Source organism: Myiozetetes cayanensis, unplaced genomic scaffold, assembly GCF_022539395.1.
Source record: "Myiozetetes cayanensis isolate MyiCay16 unplaced genomic scaffold, myiCay2020 scf2-11, whole genome shotgun sequence".
NCBI lineage: Eukaryota > Metazoa > Chordata > Aves > Passeriformes > Tyrannidae > Myiozetetes > Myiozetetes cayanensis.
Window position 1 is genome coordinate 63,340,246 of NW_026087411.1, and position 22,614 is coordinate 63,362,859.

Consider the following 22,614-nt stretch of genomic DNA (forward strand, 5'->3'; position numbering starts at 1 on the left):
AGATGCTAAGGAACATAGTACAGTAGTTAAGAGGCAGCAGATTAGGAAATATCTTTGAAGGGGAAACAAGCCTTTCTTGTGTTGCATATCCGCATGATCTTCATCTGAGAGATCTGAGAGATCATCAAGAGAGGCTTCCAAGAAGTGAAAGTTCACAACTGTATTGCAAACATGAAATATGTTAGTTCTCTAAAACTTACTGTTGGGTGAAAAGAGACATTATTCAGTGTTACTAGACTTACATGCTGGTATACCACTCAGTTATTTTTCTTTCAATGCCTTGATAAATCAAGTGCAGCTCATCGAAGTAAAATGTCTTCCCTATATATTTTAGCACAAGGAAGCCACACAAACACTCCCATGTACAAACACAAAAATATATATGTATTTTAATTTCCATTTGGTCATATTTTATTTAACAGGATGTCATTCTTCCTCAATAACCAATGATGATTTAAAGTAGTAGTACTCTCCAAAGCAGCCTATTGATCACAGAGAACTGATGATATTTAAATACATGATATAAAGAGTGACATGTTTCACAATGTTGCTTTATCTTCAGATTTTAGGTTGGAACACAACAGACCAAAAGTAACCATTTCACTAGGTCCAAGAATAAAATTCAAACTGACAACAAGTTGTGAAAAGAGAATAGTTATTGAAACTTTACAGAGAAAGAACATGATTAATAAACTTGTCCTGGCTTTACAAATCTCAGACCCCCTGAGTCCTAACAGTACTAAACTGAGAAACAAACAAATGATTTTTATCCTGAGGATACAAGCACTGTTTGCAAACTACTCCTGTAATCTAATTTGGAATTTTGATATGGTGCTATAGTATTTTCCATAAGGCTCCAAAGTAGATTGTTGCATGCACAAAAAAAAAAAAAATATATTCAGTGGTTACTTTTATGCAAGTACTACAGATCTCGAGAGCCTTAAGGCACAGATTGCCAATTTAGCAATTTTAAATGTCACCATGACTAGTTGTTAATCATTATTCTCATAACAGAGTTGTATTAATAGATTATGTGAATGCTTTTGCATTTGCATGAGTGTAGAATCAATAGAGATACCATGATTTGTGCACAGCTTTCACTGGGACAGACATACTTCCATAATCTGCTGTTGCTTAAATTTTAGGGCAGTAGCATCTACCTGAAGAGTGACAACTAACAGTCCAGGGAAGGTAACATCTTACATCACAAGAGCTATCTCACGGGACTGTCTATCTACACCTGTGCAGATTCCTAGCTAGACTCTTTCTTTTATATTCCTCTGTGATGAAATTGACCTTTGCTCTCATTTTCCATTTCATGCTGTCACCAGAGATTTGTACAAGGGAAATATTTAAAATACTGGTCCTCAAGATCTAGTCTGCAGATTATAAATGTGTTGGGGTTTTTTTTATAGTTTTCTTCAGTTATTCATAGAATAAAGTACATATAAGCAGACAGGATGTTGTTGAGGGTAGGAGAAGGGATAAAGAGCTGGGAATGTTTTGTAGAACACAATGCACACAACAGTCCATAGGGTGAAAGAGCTAGAGAACCAAATTATTTAAAAAGCCATTATTCTCAAGTTGAACACTAGTTAACTGCAAAACAATTTTTTGAATAGTGTCAGGTATTCTATATGTGCCCCTATGAATATATTTGCAGTTTTAGAATCACATTTTCTACTGTTTAATTCCTTCTGCTATTTATGCATCAAAGATGCACATAAACATCAGGGAAAACCATATTTAAGGAAAAGTGATGATCCCAACTGAACCCTGAAACTCTTTTAAGTTATCATAATCTTAGGCATTACTTGTAACAATCACCAATTTAATATTCTTAGGCATTAAGTGTAATGCCTAAAGTTGTCAGTTTCCTTTAAATCATCTCCACTCTGAGTGACTAATGGTTACAATTAACATCACCAGCAGCACTGTTTAAAGACACAGGACACAGATCACCAGCTATAGCTTGAAGGCTGTATAATTAGCACAAGACACCAAGGTTCGTGGGGAGATTCGTGGGGGAGATTCCCACACCACTTACAGCTTTCCACACAGAGTAGGCGCTGATACTGATGTCAAGGCAAGACAGGCTTTAATTCAGGCCAAGTGCTGAATTCTCCCACAAAATTTTCTCTGCAGCAGGGACTTGCAGAATACATCCCTCCCTTCTGTTCCCATGGACAGGTTGGTGAACACTAGCTTTCCAGCTCCTGCATGCTACATGATACCCATATCCTGGCAGCCACTGTGGAATCAGCAGCAGCAGAGGCAGTTCAGGTCCACCATATGCCTCAGGTTTAAAAATACCAAAACTGGGTTTGTGTGGGAGAGAAATATGTTATCTCTCCTTTCTGATGACAGATGTGCCATGGGGTTTGTAAGTCCTCCCTTATATTACTGAGCAGTGAAAGCTCCCCTTACCATTAAAGTGGTCAATAAGTTCACTCCAACTCCACAGTGTTGTTTTCCCCACAGGTCTGCCACCTTTCCTTACAGCCATGGGGTCCCTTTCCTTCTCTCCCTCCACGATTTCTTCAGCCGAGCAGGACACAGCATTGCATATATTCCTGGGGCCCATCTCCAAGTGAGGCTCTGGTGGTGTGCACTGATTCATTAAACTAGGTACATAAGCTCAGCTATAGCACATGACATTTCACGACGTAACTCAAACATTTTTTAAAGATTTAGGGAACTCCATCATGGCCATACATGGCAGACCATGTGAGAAATGGAAACTCTGCTCATAAAGGTGGACACATAATAGGCCACTGATTCATTTCTTGAAAGTGCTAATACAAATTCTATCACATTATTTTTGCCATTCATACAGCTTTCCACTGCTGCCTTGTTTCTGTTTTTTTATTTTAATTATTGTGTTTTATCATCTTCTATTGTCTCTTCCCTTGTTTTTTTCTCCCCTTAAATCTTTATTAACCAAGGGATCTGATTTGAGATGCCTGCCTTTAGGCACTGCCGTGTGTTGATGATATGACAGCCTCTTTAAGGAATCACAGCAGCATTTCCATATCAAATACAAATCCTAATTAACCCCTGCCATTTGTCTTCTGCAAATTGGCAGATATGTCAATTCTCTGGAAGTGAATTCTCTGCAAACACCAAAAGGAAGCTTTGTCACACCTACATTAGAGAGGATTAATTGTAAGTGGCTGATGCTAACTGATGCAGAAAGAACAATTCTGGCTGACCACCGACCCTTGTAGACAAAATACTCTGGCCATGTTTTAACAAAACATTTGTACCATAAGGAATTATCAGCATCTTTCCTTGGAGATCTCTTTATTTTGCCTGTGTGTAATGCTCCCCCTCCTTTGATTCCACAGTGATACCACCAATTCATATTTTCAATTCACTGCAGAAACTTCTCTCTTTTCAATTTAAATTTTCTCTCTTTTTCAATTTATATCATGCAAGAGGTAACACATGTCTGATATCAATCAGAGCAGTTTACACACACACAAAACACTGGAGAAGGAGTGACAAAGTAGTGGGACCTTGTGATCCATGTTGGAACTTCATCACTGTCCAGCATTGCACAAGTTGTTATTTTTTAACAACAAAATCACTTTGCAAATTGTGCAATCCAACAGGGGTCAATGCCACTTTGTGCCAACAGACCCATATGAAGGAAACAAATTAAGATCCCAAAAGCTGATAGGAAAAAAATTCCCACACAACTAAAAGCTGAAATGCAAACTGAAGGGAATGTCTAAGTCAATCTACTAAATACAGACCCTTGACACAGGATCATGCAAAGTTAACAGGCAACAGAGGACTTGGGGTTCCTATCTACCTGGGTTATACTTTCATTTGTGGTCACTTGAGCATGCCTCTAAATAAAATGCTGATATTCCCTGTAGAGTTAATGAGAAACAAGTATCCTGTTTCATCCCTGGCCAAGTTCAGAATTCTTTACCAGGAAGCCATGATTTCCTTTTGGTAGTTTTCAGATTAAATTACTTTTCCCCCTAACAATTAGAAAGAGAAGAATGATATTTCATTTAGGGGACATGCTCCCTTTTTGCCATCTCCTCAGCAGAAATGTCAAAATGTTAATTCAGATTTAACTCCACAGGAAAGATCACCCCCAGTTTGCAAAAGTCTGATGGTAAAGTGTTCTAAATGAACTAGGCATGAATGAATCAACAACCAGACATTCTTACACAAAATAGGGACACATTATTTTCTCTCCTGCAGTTAAAACCAGACTGAGTGATCAAAGTGTCATCTTTGCCATACAGAAAAACAATGGAAATGTCTTCCATTGAGAAATGTCTCTAACTTGCTGTGTTTTTGTTTTGCTACCTGAGAAAGTGCGATAACTATTATTTACTCAATTTCATAGTGTGCTTTGAAGTTTGTGGACAAAAGTACTATTCTCAGCATCATGCTCATAAGCTACTTGCAAAATACCTTCCTTTAGAAGGACCTGATATAGCCAGTCATTTGATTGTTCTTTCAGTACAGTTCCTTTCAGACCTTTGCTCTTGCCTTTCACAATGATATTTATCTTCCAAATTTGTCCTGGTACCCAATGCTGTTGACAGCTCAGCAGGACTTTCTCCATAGGCAATTAAAAATTATCAAAAACAACACCAACATCCCCCCAAAATCACATTTTAATATTCTAAACAAAATCCTGAAGCCTGCTTGATTTTTCTTCCTCTCTTGCATGCTCTTTCAAACGTAACTTTATCAAAAAACTTGACAAATACATACATCAATAATAACAGAAACAATATAATAACAGAGATATGATCAAAGCTTATTGCAAGGTGTTTTCCAGGTAATTCTAAATGGTAGTTCTTATGATGCTTGATAAACTTTCATTTCCAAAACAGAACAGAAAAATAACAAAAGGCATGAATACCGTGAGGTTACAATTTTGTCAGGTAATGTGCTTAGGCTTAGCTGTGACTGTGGTTAAATAATACAAAGAGCATTCCATGCAAGGTACTGAGCTAAAACAATTCTTTGAGAGTGACATTAAAGTGAATCTGTTCCTCCGCATATCAATGACCTCTTGAGGTCCCTTTTATGCCTATTTTCTTTAATTCCAGTTTACATATGTCTCTACAAATATCTTTTGTGACTAGGCAGCATGTTTGTAGAGTGCAAAACATCTTTTTAAATATGCTATACATTAAATTTACATTTCTGTAAAGATATTTCAAACTATTTTACAATTAATAACTATTGGGAGTCTGTGTAGTTGTTGGAGCTTAGTGGGTCTGATTACCTGTCTCTATAAAGCCAAGAGACTACTGACATTTCTGATTACATGCTTTGGGCATGGAAGTTTCCATAACTTTTCCATAAATTTTTTCCATTTGTTTCTTGGAAAAGACATCATGTAAGGTGATATTTTTAGATCTTATCAAAGGCCTAAAACTATCAATTTTTACATATTTTTTCTCCCTTTCTTTTTCTTTTTTTTTTTTTTTTTTTTTGGCATAATTACTCGGACAAGTGTATCCAGTTTTTCCACTAAGTTCCTCATATTGCAGGACATTTTTTTATATGCATATCAGCATGCATAGTTACAAAAATGTTTTATTCTATCCAATACACAACAAAGGTAAGAAATTAAGAGGAATACTCCCAAGCATTTGAATTCTATTTTTAGCACTTCAATTCTGCTATAAAAATTAGACAGCAATTCCTATGATAACAAAGATTGGAAAAAGTTTTCAGTCCAAATTTAATCTAATAAAAATTGACCTACCTATAAAGATTTTCTACAAGAAAGGTGGAACCCTTTATGTACCCTGATGTGTCAAAGAGAAACACCTTCAAAGAATACTGAGAGCAGGTAAAGTATATTTATTTTTCTTACCCATTTTCATATTCTTATCCAAAGTCACAACTGCAATTACCACTGTCGGAATTTGCTTCAGTGAAATAAAAGCTGTGGCCAAGAAGACCTGTAGCCCAACTCTTTAACAGAGAGAATCTCATTGAAAAAGGAATTTTGTTCTTGGTGAAAGATGAGGTCCCAGTTACACAAAATTATAATATATCCTACTTGTACTTTCTGGAAAGAATTTAATAATACTCATTAAGTTGAAATTAGGCATGAGAAAATATTACATAAATTACATTTAAGTGCATAAATAAAGGATTTGCAAAGAAAACAAATTTATAAGCATCAAAACAAATGTTAAGCTCCATACAGTGGAGCAGATTTGCAATTTCTGACCAAACAGCTGCTGTACTCTGAAATCAGCATTCTGCTGTCTCACACCAAAGTCTGGCCCATGTATCTAAAAGGATCCATGAAGATATTAATCACCACTGAGTCACAGTTTGCATACATGTGGAATACTGACTAAATCCTGAAGCCCTTAAAAGGAGAAAACTTCTACTGATGTTATAGTTTTATCTGATGAGGATTTAAAAATCAGATCAATGACAATATACTATTCTACTAACCACAGAAGTGTGGGCATATACAACATACATTCAAATATGGCACTTTTGCAAATCCTGGATACACATCTCACTTATCCAGAATGATGTTACAAGGAATGTGAAAAACAGGACTGAACAAAATAGTATATAAGGATTGATCGTTTTTTCAAGTCTCTCAAACCATAGAAGTAGTATTACAACACTTTCTACTACTGACAACTTGTAGGACAGACTGATAAGACATTCAGGCTCCATATCTTTTCTCTTTGCGTTTCATAACATGTATCATGAAAACAAAATTAGGAGAGCAGAAAGGCAATGACTTGTTCAGACAAGTTCCTGCAATGTGATGGCATGTTAGGGCATACACAATTTATCAGCGTTGCTCATGAACTACGAAGCAGGAAAGCTTTATCTGTGTGTTGCCTGGGCTAATCAAGGGTGATGCTGGAAGAGTCAGGGCTGTCTCAGCCCTGAGAAATGCGAAGCTGCCACCACAGGAGTTACAGCTAAAATCTAGATGACACACTGTCAAGATTTCACTCTCTGCTCTTAACTCATCTCAGCCTACTAAATCTTATAGCTTTAATCATCCTGGGCAAGGAGAGGTGACCTACAACCAGTGACTTTGAAACTTCAGTCATCACTGAAATAATGGAAGAAATTCTTTAAACTCCAGTGCTTGGGAGGCAGGGTTGCTGTGAGCTACCACCTCCACTGTCAGTGTTTTCTTAACTAATCTTTGCACTGCCTGGACATGCTCTTACAATACCTCTAACTATTCAGATGTCTTGCTGGGCACCTTGTGTGTCTTCCCACTCTGACTGCAAAGTCCTAATAAGAAACTACATTCTTGCCTCAGCTTACCATGGGCTGCAAACATCAAACAGCACACAAAGACGACACAACCCTTGCATTTCAGCTGATTTATCTAATCCCTAGTGAAACCTGTTGCCCTCTTGAGGTAAAATGTATTTCTCTATTATGGCACATGTTCAATATATACAGTTACACTACAACCAAAACAAAGGTGTCCTAAACACATAGGCTGAGATGTTTGACTACAACTTATTCATATTAATCCTTGCTTGGAGTGGGATGCTGTTGTTCTATGGAAAGTTTTACTATATTAATAATGACATTGTCTCAATATACAATCTATAATATATCTAAGTACATTGAATAGGTATGATTTCTTGTATAAACCTTCAATGAAATATACTTATCTAACAATGTGACCTTGTATGCTTGACAGCGATTGGTAAAAATATATATATGTATCCAGTCTCCCAGTACACAGGATTCAGTGATTAACTTTTAACCTCTGCTGCCAGGCTTTTCAGGTATTGGTTATTACACTGTATTTAGAGGACTAACGCCTCATTCCAAGGCAGAACAGAGTTCTGGAAAAATTGTTGACGTGCACCCAAAATGTAAGAGAAGTAACTCCATTGTGTCCCATATTACAACACCCAGACTATAGTAACAAACCAGGTTACTTATGTAAATGAAAAGTGAAGGAAGAAACCTCAGAGATCCATACAGCTAAATAGCAAAGCTGTCAAAGAGTTGGTTCCAGTTCATCTGCTATCTTTTTCCCAGTGTTACACAGTTTTTGCTGTATCACAATCCTAAGTCACAACATTATTTAGGAAACCAATCCTAGAGCTAGGAAACATTTGACAGCATCTCCCAAGTTCTTATATTCCCTCTTTATCTTTGCACAGCTACATGAGCATTGAAAGAAAAAAAAACAGTAGTCAGTGTGCTCGTTGGTTTCCTATTAGAAGGACAACATTTAATTGGCTTTGATATTTTTCTTTGTCCAGTATGTACCTGTGTGTGTGTGTGTGTGTAAGAGAAACACACATTTTCTTCTCTTTTTTTTATGGTGCACTTCACTGACATATTTAATAGTCACTCATTTCCATCGCACTTGTTTGTCATAACTTACAAAGTCAAAATGTAGGATTATATTGTATTTACAAACAAGTTGGCACTTACAGAATAAATTATTGTTTCCTCTTTTTTTTTTCTTTTCTTTTTTCCATTTCATTTCCTTTTTTTCTCCTCTTCTGTTTCACCCAAGGGCATCCAGAATTCAGGCAGAATAGTAAAACCTGCTGCCATTATGCTACATTAACATGAGTAAATAGGATTCCAGCAGTTACACTCCCAATGGTTTGCTTGTTGCTGAGAGGCAGTGCCTTCCACCTCAGTTCATGTCCGATGATCAAAAAGTGTTAGTCAAGTGAAAGCAAAGGCTGCATGTTTTCTTCCTCATTCTTATCCATGCGTTTCAGCACCCCAGGATCCACAACTGACTGAGACCTGCAGAGGGACAACATGTTTATTTGACATTTCTAGATCACGGCAAATGAGGGTAAATCTCAGCTTTCTTTTGTTTATTTTAGTTTCTGTCAGGACTTAAAAATAATGATACAGCATTACCCAAGCATCTAATCACTCCAAATGTTCAGGAAATACTCTCATGGAGGCATAACATGGTTTTAAAGAGCTCAGTGCTAATTTGTGAATATAGGAGCAAAAGGTGGAATAAAGTGGATCCTGTCTTCTTCAGTGAAATTGTGAAGCAGGGTGCATCCTCAGCACAGAAGAGCAAGCTAAGCTATTCTTTGTACTGACTTAAGTACTGGCCGTCTCTCCAGAATGTTATATGGCACCGGGCTGGTAAAGAAGGTACAATTCAGCCACCCACGTGGGTAATGGCACACAGCAATTAGCAGGATGTGTTAGCTGGCAGCACAAGTTGCTCCTTTTCTGAGTAGCACTTAAATTCAACAGTGCAAGATTCTAAGCCAACTCTAGGGAATACTGCCATGGCTAGCAGTATTTCTGGAGCAGTGGACAAATTTGTCTAACTCACTTATCCACTCAACTAAACAGGGCAGGGAAGGATGATAAGGGCAAATTCAATGTGACTGTAAAATTTCTCCATGTTCTCTGATTCATCACAGAAACACAACTGGTACCCTGCAACAGCCATATGAGATGGACAAAGAGGAAAACCCAGCCTTCAGCAAAACCAAAATGCTCCATTAGAAACAAAATCTGAAGTGTTAAGATAGTGTCTCACATAAGGTATGCCTCAGTTTGTCAAAAAGCAGATACTTCTGGGGTACAGTAAAAGCAACTCTTGCCAAATGTTTCCTTCAGTGAGATGAATCTCATGCAGGAAATGCCCATTTCTCTTCCTTTCTGTAATGAAGATTTGAGATGGCTAAAGAGCATCTGTGCATCTCTACAATGCAGGCATCTATTTTTGATCAGTGGAAGCACACTGTGCCTGCAGCATTGCTACAGATTTGTCCATTTGGAGGGCTACAGTGCAGAGAAAAACCTTTTTGAATTCTAAATTCTCCTAAGATAAACATATGGAGTCAATCCTCTACACTTACAAACTGACATCATCCAATGAAACCAATGAATGAGGCTGATAGCAGGAGACAACCTGACTTTCTCAAAAAACCAAAAGAAAGCTTACAGAAACACAAGAAATAACATCTGACTTAAAGCCTAGTAGAAAACTTTTAAAAAAGGATATTTTCTAATAATATTTATCACATTCTCCTACTAATGGTAAAATCAAGAAAATTAGTTTTAAAATATGACAGTCTTCCTTGTGATAAGCATAATTTAAAAAAATTTAATTAAAACTGTACAATAACACTCATCCTGAACATTAGTCAGTTCCTCAGGCAGAAAACTAAACCACAGAATTTAAAATGCTTTTTAAAAAACTTCACAAGGTACCGTGCCAATGCAAAACTGATTGAAAATTTGCTGGTGGGAAGCTGCACTCATGGAAAATCCAGTTCATCATGATAAAAATTGCTGTGAAAGCATATTAATTTCAAAGGATTGCCAACTGAATATAAGCATTAAAACTAAGCCTTTTCCTCAACTCTCAATGACTGAGCAGCCAGGGTTTCCCCTTCTCATCCAGGAAACTTAAGGGAAGCTGGAATGGCTGCAAATCTGGTCTCAAATTCCCAGTACGGGAGCTTTGGCCATAAATTTCCAGGGGCTCTAAAATCCCTGATGCCAAGACAGGTGTGAAAATTGAACTACACAAATCCTGACCTATGGTGTGTAAGCTCAGGTGCCTAAATGCCTTGAAGAAGAAATAGTTTTCATTCGGTTTTAAATAGAAACTTACTGATGTTTCATTCCATTCAGCAGCAATTCACAAATGAAGGTATGGAAAAGGAAAACCATTTGTGTAAGTCTGTAGCACCCTCTATTCTATCTATAGCTCCCAAAGAACTTTAAAAACATTACTGAATAAATTCTAGGAAAACACAGTAGGACAGAGTTGCACTACAAAGTCCCACGGCAGAGGTGAGGAACCAAACCACAGGTACTCTGCAAAGTTTATCAACAGAGACATTTGCCTTGCAAGGTGAGTTGAGAAGAGGATGCAGTCTCCACCCGGATGCCTCAGCCTGACAGCCACAGGTGAGCACAGCCACAGGCTAAACCTGACTGCTGAAACAGCTGTAACGGTGCCAGGTGATATCAACATGTCCCCAGAGGTCTGTGCTACAGGTGGGATTAATTCTTCCTTATCTCCACCACCCTCCTGTTACCAAACAGGTAAAAAGGAGCCTATGCAACAGTGAGGGAAGATGTTGGAAAATCCTTTTAACTTTAGTAAACAGTGTTTGATCTTTACATCTGTGACTAATAGTCTTATGCCGGCTATTGCTTCCTTATTTACCTGTATCATTGATTAATATGTACTAGCAGATGTTTTAGTTTTGAGAACAAGGATTGTGTGTCAGAGCAAAGAATGGTAAGAGAAGTACATTATGACCTGGCCAGATATTTGAGATACTCTCAAGGAGAAAAGATTCATTAGAAGATCGGGAACCATAGCCAAGTAAGTCCACAAAAATAATTAGCATATATGCATTTATTCAGGAAAGGTAATGAATATGCAATAAAATATGATTAATATAGATTAGTTGCATTAATATACCCGTGTCTGTTAGGCTGCTGCAGATGCATGCTTTGGGGAGCAATCCTCATGCATACAGTACTATTAATAAAGTAATGTCTGCTTTCTAATCTAGAAAATTGGTTGGAGAGGTTTTTTCCTGGTTTTCAGTGACACTCCCCACAATCAGCCTTCCTTTCAAGGTGAAGTCATCCAATTCACCAAAACTTCAAGTAGATCTGGAGGAATGTCAGTGGGGTAAAAAATATATTATGGGGTAAAAATGAGTAAGAAAGAAATGAATTCTCAGTAGGATTTTGGTTTTAGAAGGACGTTCTTTCAAGCAGTAAATGAATTTTAAAATGGCAAGCCAAATTAAAAAGGTAATTGTTGGAGATCTGCCAAATGTTTATGAAATTTGTTCTAAGTTATGCACTTTTTCTGACTCACTGTCATGGGTTTTATATGTTAAAAATCTTATTCTGCACTAACACATCATACTGACCATGGTTTCAAACTGAGAGAGACAACACACCAGGTGCCGAACCCAAGTTAAATTTAATTTTTAATGAAATAGTTCACCTATTTTATCTTAACTTTTCTATTAGTAGTTTACACAGTCTGTGCACTTAATACACCAAGGTTCTGGGACTTTCTGTCCATCTTACTACCTGGTACTAGTGCAGTAAGTCTACTTAGTACTTTTTATATGCATGGAATATATTTTTATGCATGCTTTTTAACAGCATGGAACGTGGATTCCAGCAGGTGCTGGAGGCATGCTAACTGAGAAAGAATGCAAAGAAGGTGAAGAAATTTCAGCTTAATATTATGTAGATACAGATTTCAACATGCTTATTTTTCTGCAGTAGGTAACCTACTGTGTCAGCTCACCCAGACTGAAAGAATGTCAATTTGAAGGTTACACTGAAGTGTAATTCTGTATGAAAGATTTTTCAAGCACACGTTAAATGAGAATAAAAATTATTTCAGAAAGAATGAAGAATCTGGTCAGCTCACTGCTTTTCTGTATAGTAATGTACTTGCTCAGAATAATTTAGAAAACTGCTCCAAAGGGTCTTCTCCAAAGGAACTTGCGACAGACCTTCTCATTTATTTTTTTTTTGTTGCACCCTTGGATGAAGTTATTCACTCTTGTAAATTCATTTTACAACAGTAAAACTTCTTCATTTCAGTTCCTTGATTCCACCCTTCTGTCAAAGACAGCTTCTCTATTGTCTCATAATTCTTACATTACATGCAAATCATTTTGAAGTGTATTGCTCACCTTTCCCCTTCCCCTGGCTCTTTTCCTCTGTCCCATTTTCTCTGTTAATTAATTAAATCTTTGTCATACAGCTTCAGAACCTTTCTTAACTTCTCCTTATCCTAGCTCATTCCTATCAGTTTCTTGCTACTTCCCATTTTCAATGCACTGTAGGTTTTTTCAATATAAAATCCTTAAATTTCACTGTTTTTTTGTTTTTTTATTTTCTATTCCTATAGCAATCTCATGTTATCTCCTCTCTGTTTCCACAAAAAATATCTCCCTTTCAAATCACACTGGTCTTCCCAGTCTATGCAACATTTTCCATCCAAAATCATCTTCCTGGCTGAGGAATCTCAAAATATTTTATCCTGTTTGATCTGCTTCCAGAGCCTCTTTCCCTTTTGCATCACATGCCGTCTCCTAAAACTGGGTTCCTAGCGTAGCGTATTCTGACTTAATTTTAATGACTTTCTACATTATTTTCTGCCCTGTTTGCTCTCTTCTGATCCATTGCTAGGGCTGATCCTTAGGAGTTGCACTCTGACTTTTGCTACCTCCTCAACCTTTTCTATCACAATCTTAATACAACCTTTTCTCTTCCACTGCCCTGGCAAGGCTGGATCAGGTTCACCCCTCTAAAGTGAATAACCTCACTGCTTCTGTAGTTGCTAGAGAGGTAACTAACCTCTTCCTATACTTTATCTTGAATGGTAAAATGCAGCAAGCAATTACACTGTACCTTCTAAAAGAGAAGAATACCAGGACGCCAGGATATTTACCAGACTTGAGAATAACAATTGGCACTGATTTTTGTCCTGGTTCTCCTCAGAACATTTTCTCATGTTGTGTGCAGTCACTGTGACTGACAATTCAGATGCTGTAAATGTCCTGGCACCTACAGGTTGGTGGATACCAGGCACTGAGCTATGAGATGGAGGAAGATAAGACTTATTTTCACCACCCAGATGGATAATTGGTCCCAACTTACCCTCTGCACTGAGGCTCACTCCAGCTAGCACTGTTTCTCTAACAAGTACTTGTAGGCTGGGACAGGGGGATCACCCTATTCCAAACACAGTACTGTATATTTGACCTATATGGCACCACAAAATAATCAGCTGCACTGAGTTCACAACTCACAGGGGTAATAATCAAGGCCATGGTCTCTAATCAACACTGATCTTCTTAGAAAAGGGGAAAAAAAGAATAGACCTCATATATAATAGCCTGAGGGAACAACATACAGCTCCATAAAAGAGGAGGAAGGCAAATGTTAACCTTATAGCAAAACTAGAAGACCATAGTAGCTTTAACTCACCTTTTCATGGATTTGGGAGAGAGGTCCTTTTCTGTATCCTTTGCAGGAGTGTTGTAGGAGTCTGCATTGCATTCACTGTCATCATCATATTCATGGTCAAGCAGTGTTCTTGCCCATGTCCCCATGTCATAGGGGGGCAACATTCCTCCAAACTCTGAAGGCAGGATCTCAGGGTGTATTAGCTGATGCAGGCTGTTGAGGTTATTACCATGTAGGAATATCTGTATGTAGGCATGCAGGTAAAAACAAAGGAGTATCACAAAAAATCATCCAAGCCCAAATGACATCATCATTATTAGAGGATACTGTACAGTTTCAACATTCTGGTTGTGTTGGGCTAACAGAGGTGGGGGTGAAGGTACACATCACCACTGCCTTAAGCATGGCTGTACTGTGTTCATAAATCTTCAAAGTGATTAAAGCATAAATGACTTAAAATGTTTGCAGGGCAAGGGACTTAAGGAGGGTAAGAATTGATGTCTGGTAGCTAGATGGACAGAAGTTTAGATAGACAGACTGCCTATCTCTTGTTATTTGCTCTCCCTAATTCTGTGAATTAAATCAAGTGAATACTTAATAACATAAATAATTAACAAAAATAATATTCATCATATACATCAAGGAATATATACTGACTTTCAGCATCCAGCCATGAGTTCTATAAATACGATAAATCATGCAGAGTAATGATAACACTACTGGAAAGATTTTCTTCCTTAATTTTCTTCCTAGTCGTACTAGTGACTGCCACTTATACTTGACAATACATGAAGTAAGTAATAAGAGTAAAACAATTCCTGTGACAACAATGAGGAAATAGTTGATGGACTATTAGATATTTTCCATCATTGTTTTGGTAGACTGATATTCATATGTACTTTACATTTATATATCTGCATATCAATATTAAATATATGTATATGGATACCTGTATTTATGTTTGTGTTTATTGTTTCTCCTCAGATATCTGGAATGTGTGACCTATGAGCCCTAGCAACAGAGTATTTCTGGATTTGAGCAGCCTTCTGCCACAGACACTAGAAACCTGCAGAGTTCCCATGGGGAAGAAATGCCTGCTTTTGGGTATGGCTACACAGACAGCTCACAGCAACTATTTCTAGACTAGCGCATAAGTCAGAGCAAGTGCCATGGCACAGTTCACGTCCATATGGCTGAATTCCTTTCATGTCCAGAATAAGCTCACCTCATCCATTCTGCTCACTGGTCCATGCCATCCCCAAATTTTTCCCGGACAATGTCTAAGAAAGTCCCAGCTGGCACTCATCAGTGCCCTGCCAAAAAGTGTTCATACAACTGAACAGCAGCAAAGGCAGTGCTGGACCCTTTTTAAATGACTAACAGAAGCAGCCAAGAAGGGAAAGTAGGATGTTGCCTCCCGTCTCTTGGTCCCCACAGGGCAGGCAGGGATGTGCACACAAGACATCAACTGCTACCAATTCACATTTCACTTCACCTTGCAGGGACTTCTCTGGACAGCTATACCCTTAGCATGATTTATCAAGAGTTAAATTCAAAAGGCAGAAAGACAAAGACCAAATATATGTTTGTTTTGTATTGCTTATTTCACCCCATCTTGAAGTCAGCTGTGGACATGGGAAAATTAATATGACCATGCAAATGGAGTAATTTTCTTCCATCTCAGAAAGGAATTTAATCTTTCTGTGAAAGAACATATATGAATAGTGAAAGTAATTTGTTTTATGGTGCCTTTTTGGCTGAATGCTTCACCTCTTAGCAATTGTTTTTATGCGTGCCTAGTACAGCATTTATCTAAATATAGCTATAAGTTGCAAATCTACCAGATGTTAAGAAAATACAAAATAATTCAGGATAAAGACAACAGATAAATAATGAGCCTGATAAAAAAAAATCTAAAGACAATTCTCTTGGATTTGGGATTTTTTTTTACAATCATTTGTTCTGCATATAATAATTATTTTTTTAAAGCTGATTTTAAATTTTATGTGTTAGTCACAACTTGCACGTTTTTACACTAAATTTTGAACTGTAAATCAATATTTAACCATCTGACTAGTTTTTACAGGTATTCAGTATTGACAAAAAACAGTTGTAAAAAATCAGCGTTTCTAAAAATATATGCCATTGATTCAGGCGTCTAAATAAAAATATAGATGCTAACTGATAAGCACCCATGTCCAACTGCCTTGTTACTTATTATTAACGTTGTACCCAAAAAGCTGCACTTCACTCCCTAGTTATACATACACAGCACTTGAGTTAAAAAGGCCTCCAACATATCTGGCACTACACTGTTCTTTGCTGAAGCTGTAGTCAACAGAGTGCAACTGAATCCTGCAAAATAGGGTTTCATTTGCATATTTATAACAGGTATTACATAAAAGGCTTTGTGATCTATAGTTCAAAATCTGTGAATATCAGAGGCCTCTCAAGCATAATCTATTAATAAAAAACAGCTAAACACCAAGGATCATTGTGGCCTTGTAGACTGTGTTTAAGGAGAGAAAATACAGAGTTGCTAAGAGAGATGATTCCATTAAAAAAAACCCAGAAACATCATAGTCTTTGTAGTGGCTTTGTTCATGATGTTGATTGTGTTTTTCTGGATGACAAATTTCCTGTTACAGAAATAATATCATATGCTATCACCACCAAACTCTAATTTAATTGCACTGATGCAAATGCTGCAAATTCAGCAACGTCTCAGAGACTGCTCATGCTTATGCACAGACGCATGCACACAAATTTCCTTTTATTGCTTTCATCCAAATTAGTATTTGCAAGCTACTATACACCAGCTCGGTATTTTAGCTCATGCTAATGTCAAGGAAATCACACTAGGAAAGGACTCTGTAGTCACTATCTATGTTTTTAAAAGAAAGGCACAGATAATTTTAACAGAAATTAAATATAATGGAATTGAATACAATCTTAATAGAATCTGTAATGTTGGCAATAATTTTATATACCCCCCAGGAGAAAGCATATGCTTACATTTTAAAATACGTTTCAGTGCACTGCTTGACCGTGTCCTTTAAGGATAATGCTGTATAAGTTTCTAAAGGTACTCTTTACAACACAGAATAGCAAGCTGATATCTCTTGTATATCTACATTATTAGAGTATGATGTGTCTGCTGATGACAACTGCCAGGAAATGAACAATTAAACAGAGGAATACCCTTTTTCGTGTCTTTTCCTTTAGAAAGGGTCGTATAACGGTGTAGAGGGCATGGATATACCACGGCTGATTGACAAAATGTATTCCTCCAAACCGAGCTGGAAAGCTGTCCTGTAAATCACAAAACAAATACATACAAGTGAGCTGACTCTTAACATATGTTGCACATGCATCAACATCAAGTATATTTTTTTGTTACAAATGCTTTCATTTTAATAATAAAACTTTAACAAGCAGAAGGATTATTCAAAATTCCTCTAAACTGAGCTCCAACCTTCCAGCCAAGAAGCGAAACACCCTGGACAGAGTAGTGAGGAAGTGTGCTGAAATAATTATGGTATTCAAACAAAGGCACAGCATTTCTGATCTCCAGAAATGCTTTAAACATTTATGATTTGTCCCTAATTCATCTATGCAACATATTTTTCTGTTTTCCACTTCTACGGATTTAATTCATTTTTAAAAGTAACAATCTCCACTCTTCCATGTCATTGAAGAGGACCAAAAATGTCCCTTGTTTCCACCTTAGAAAGAAAGTGTAAATCTAAGCTACTATCCAAAATGTCTCCAATATTATCCATATTTCATAAAACTGAGACTGCATTAAACATTATGCATAAACCATTATGCAACATCCATGACAGTAATTCTTGTCACATAGTCAGGGGCCTTCTGGGAACTTAAATGTAAGGATAGCATATCTGAATTGAAGCAACGATTTTTCTTTTTTTCTTGCAGTAAATCACAAGGAGCAGATAACTCCCTGATACACATTTTCAATTTCTAAGTCAAGAGAATATGCCAGAGAAGGTTTGGTAGTTTAAGGAGGGCAGCCACTCTGTCCTGGAATACTGTACTGCCAAATTCATCGCGTGTCCTCATTTTGTCTTTGCGTGGTTGATCATATGCACAAACGATTAAATATAAGTTGCTGCTGTCTCCTATGTTGCCTGGAGTTACACCACTGAAGAAGGAAGAAAGAAGTGTAAACAGGAGAAGCTGATGCATGTCCCCTTTTGTTTTCATGGGTTATGTCAGAACCTTCTCAGTGAGGAACCTTCTCTTAGGTATACAGACTTCTAAATTAATGGCTTTCATCTGAACCCTAATTTAACAGATGGCCCACTATAGGCAGCCATGGTAGTCACTTAGATCCAAACCAGGTTCCTCACGGCAGCAGCAACTCCCACTTGACAATACAGGTACAAACAAGGATGTGCGTCCCAGCCACAACTCCTCCTCCTCCTCCTGTGTTGATGCAGTGAAGGCAGCTTCAGGTGAATGGCATCAGAGGCTCAAAAGGAGGCAATCAGATGGTCAGACAGGGCCCTTTGTGCCAATAGACCTATTTTGCCTCCTCTGGAGACAAGACAGAAGGCCCACACAGAAGCCTTCAGCAGCCAAGATACAAACCACAAAACACCATTTGAAGCGTATTGTTTTAGGATCATAACGGTACACACCGACAATATGGCCAAGGAAAATATTACAAGCTATACCAACCAACCAAGAAGTGTCAGATAAAGAAGGCAGAAAGTGCAGGAAGGAAATCTTTCATTAAATGTTTCCAGGTAGGAATATAATTTGGAAAAGTATATGTGCCTGCACGCTCACAGAACCTTTTTAGTTCTGCAAATGTGTTCAGACCTGTGGGAATAATGAAGTCTGAAGAGGTCACTTACTCCTCTCAAAGGTTCCTTTCACATACTGTCAGGGATGCCTAACCCAGAGGCTCTTTACATCAGGATGCCACTTACCTCCAAATTGCAATAACTTGCTAGAATTTCCATCAAGGAGGCAATGTCTTGACAATAATTTACAGGGAGGATAACAACTATAACACACACCACTCACTTCTGGCTTGCCACAGCACAATAGTCAATGCAATCAACAGTCTATGTTGCAGTTTTTCTCCAGAAACATTTGATTAACAACAGCCTTGAAATAAAACAATCCTATCAAATGACTGCTGCAGAACCCTCATTTTGCTAAATGTCCAATTCCTCTCAGCACTGACTAAATGTCAAACAGGATGGTTGATAATTGGGCACGTAATTCACCCTGTTCAGTATTGTAAATCCCCAAATACCATTTTCAGAACACAGCCTATGATGTACAAAAGGTAGTAAATTATGCCCCTATCACAGTCATCCAACAAATCCATTAAAAAGGATAAATCACTAGATGACACTTTAACCTTTAGTTACAGGAGATACAATTCATCTACAGAAGGTTGTGTTTATTTGGATTATCATGGCTGCTGCCCCAGCAAGGAAGTCTGTTGCTCCATGCTGTGTACCAGGCACAAAAGAGCACACACTAGAGGTGCAGAAGTCTCAGCAGAGCTGAGGGTCACACAGAAACTGAGGACAATTTGTGAATAAGAAGACCTCAGTAGGCAGACATGTACACACACAGATTCAGAGCAGAATGCCGAAGGTATTTGTATTGTAATGTGGGCTCAGAATGCTCTGCATCTTTATAAAAGATATAAAATTTCCAGCAGACAAAAGGACTATCTTCAGAAAGTACCACTTTGGCACTTCTCCTTTTTTTTCCTGCATCTTGGAAACCATTTACATGAGGGATCATGAATATATGTGGAATAATCCTCAAATAGAAAATACCACTTGATTTTAAAAGCCAGTTTGAGTGTTTCTCAGAAATTCTTAAGGCATTTTCTGGAACTAAAGAAGTTGGGTATTTATCAGCTCCTGTGACTGAACTGAGGTGACCAGATTCAGGAGCACTTCCTAAGGTGTAATTAGAAACCCCCAAAATTTGTATCAAAAAAAAGAAAGGTTAATTTCGTCAGAATGATTCCCCACTGTACACTGTGCTGAAAGTAGATCTAAAGGTCAATCCCAAAAGCACCTGGTAGGAAAATAAAAAAGCAGAGTAACCAACTACATCTGCTAGAGAAACAGGTGTCAGAAGGTTTTCTGGCTCTTCTCAGATGCATCTGACTTCCACATGGGGATTTGCCAGACAGATGGCTATCCTACACCAACAGCAGGTAGGAATTTCTTTCAAATCACTGATTCTTGTGGGGTTTTATGTAGATTAGGTTACAAGCATGGTGGCAGTCACAACTGCCTCTGCAGACATACTGTATTTCAACAGAAGAGCCTGTAACCCATGAATCACATGAACTCTAAATAGAAGGAATCCCTTGCCAGAAAACAGTAAGAAATGGAGATCAGCCATAAAGTAAGCTGTGCTTCTGACTAGAAAAGTAATAAATCTGATGGAGTATTACCATTACCACTAAAAAGAACTAATTATATATACACAATGACTGGATTTTTCTTAGTGTTTCCTGTAACCTCTGTTTAAGCAGCAGAACACAACTTTCCTATGTCTCTAATGAGCACAGTTTGGGACATGGCCACGCCATAGACACAGGGAAGCAAGCAGTCCCTATTAGGGACCACAGTCTGTGTGATATGAGGCTTACAAGGGACAATTAATAGCTGCCAAGGAAGAGGTAGACCCCCCACTACCCCCCACCCAGTCTGCATGACTGGGTGACTACCAGTGCATGGCCACCACTGGACAACGATCCCAAGGAAACTGACTCACCAGGTTTCCATCTCTTATGATATGATTCTACAGACTCACAGCACAGCAGTTTTACCTCTCTGCCAAACATAATTTATACAACTTGCTTCCTCTCCAAGGACCCAGCTGCTATTGCTTGCTACCAGCCTTGGCACATAGAATCACAGAATCATAGAATTAACTGGGTTGGAAGAGACCTCCGAGATCAAGTCCAACCCTTGATCCAACCCCACTGTGATTACTAGATCATGGCACTCAGTGCCACATCCAGCCTCATCTTAAAAACCTCCAGGGACAGCGAATCCACCACCTCTCTGGGCAGGCCATTCCAATGCCTGATGACTCTCTCTGTAAAGAACATCTTTCTAATATCCAACCTAAACCTCCCCTGACAGAGCTTAAGCCCTAGCCCTCTTGTGCTAAGCTTCCAGGTTTTTACTTGACGGGTACCACATTCCATCTTGTGCTAGACTTGGCCATGACCTGAGCCACCTCTCAGGGTTTCACAGAGAGTCCCGTACTCCAGTGTGGCCAGTAGAAACTCTTACAGCACATGTAGTAACAGCAAAACCAGTATATGATGTTTTCAACAGCACCTAAGAGATGAAAGTACCAAATTCCTACCGAAAACCAGTGTAAGTCTTCTTAGTGGTCTCAGAACTGTTATCATACAGATCATAAAAATGATGTAACATTTTCATCTTTACCAAATGCAAAAAATTAAATTACTTCTAAAGCCCACAGCATTCTTTACTCCTTGGGTATCATGTCTACATTTAAACTTCTGAAGTCTACTTTTCATGAAGTAGACCTCCTAGCTGAAATCAGTGTTGCAGACAAATTTGTTTGCACAGCTCTTAGAAGTGTAGTCTCAGAAATTGCTGGGACTGCTGTGCGCCCAAAGGTGCCTTGGTAGCCCAGCCACATCAGAGCCTTACAAGAATGCTGCACATCACCTCCAAACAGACCATCTAGAACCACCTTGCCACTTACTAACACTTCAAGAGTGCTTGGGCACATATGCTCTGGGGTTATTTTTGAGGTTGGCTGACAGCCTAGAGACATCCTTCAAAGGACAGTCTAAACAAATATAATGAACACACTCACACACTTAAGGCTACACTTGAGTGCTGTGATAAATTCAGGCCCCAGCATCTGCAGAGGACAAGAGGTTACAAAGTCAAAACTGCATTAACTGTATCCCCATAACAAAAAATGCAAGTACAAATATCTTAAATGGGACTTAAGACTTATTCCTTAAGATACTAGATTACTTCTTCACCTATTCCAAAAAGTCAAGCACTTCATGGAGGAAAAAAAAAATCATTACAACGAAACAAAATAGTACCTTTATAACAGAAAGATCCACTAGAAAGAAACTGAAGCATTATGTCTGCTGCAAAATGCACCATGATTAAACTTAATTTTTAGCATGTTAATATGGAAAATCACAAAAAGAAAAGGCTCTGATTAGAAGGAGTATTTCACTTCCTTAGTATTCCAAGAGTACAAAGAGGAACCAAGAGCCACTGCTGTCCACATCAGGAAAAGACCCCCATCTTGCTCCCCAGCTGTAACTTTTACTGAACATATGAAAGAACAAGTAACTCCTAATACCAGACTTCCTGCCAGCATCCATCCATGACATGGGTAATTGCAATGTCTCAGAACAAAACAACTTGTGTGTCAAGACTGATCACCTGTGCCCAAGACATGACTGGAACCCTATCCAGGGGTGAGGATAGGATTATTAAGAGACTGAAAAGTGAATCTGTGGAGTCTAAAAGAATTTGGATTGTTTTGTTTATGAAAACAAACTCTGGAAGACAGATGCTATCTATAAACAAACTAGGGAGAATAAACAACAGGTGAGGAAAGACCCTTTCAAAA

The 22,614-nt window shown here is 38.1% G+C and overlaps 1 protein-coding gene across 1 annotated transcript in view; it reads right to left on the reverse strand.

The window, feature by feature from the left end:
- Positions 1–363: 363 nt before the first annotated feature.
- The window catches only part of CLVS2 (clavesin 2), a 59,770-nt gene continuing 37,519 nt past the window's right edge, over positions 364–22,614 (reverse strand). Inside the window, exons 3-5 of the mRNA XM_050315047.1 lie at positions 17,164–17,274; positions 13,984–14,204; positions 364–8,766 (exon numbers count right to left, since the gene is read on the reverse strand). Of these exons, the coding sequence (XP_050171004.1) occupies positions 8,679–8,766; positions 13,984–14,204; positions 17,164–17,274 (420 nt within the window). The 3' untranslated portion in view covers positions 364–8,678. The remainder of the gene's footprint in view (positions 8,767–13,983; positions 14,205–17,163; positions 17,275–22,614) is intronic.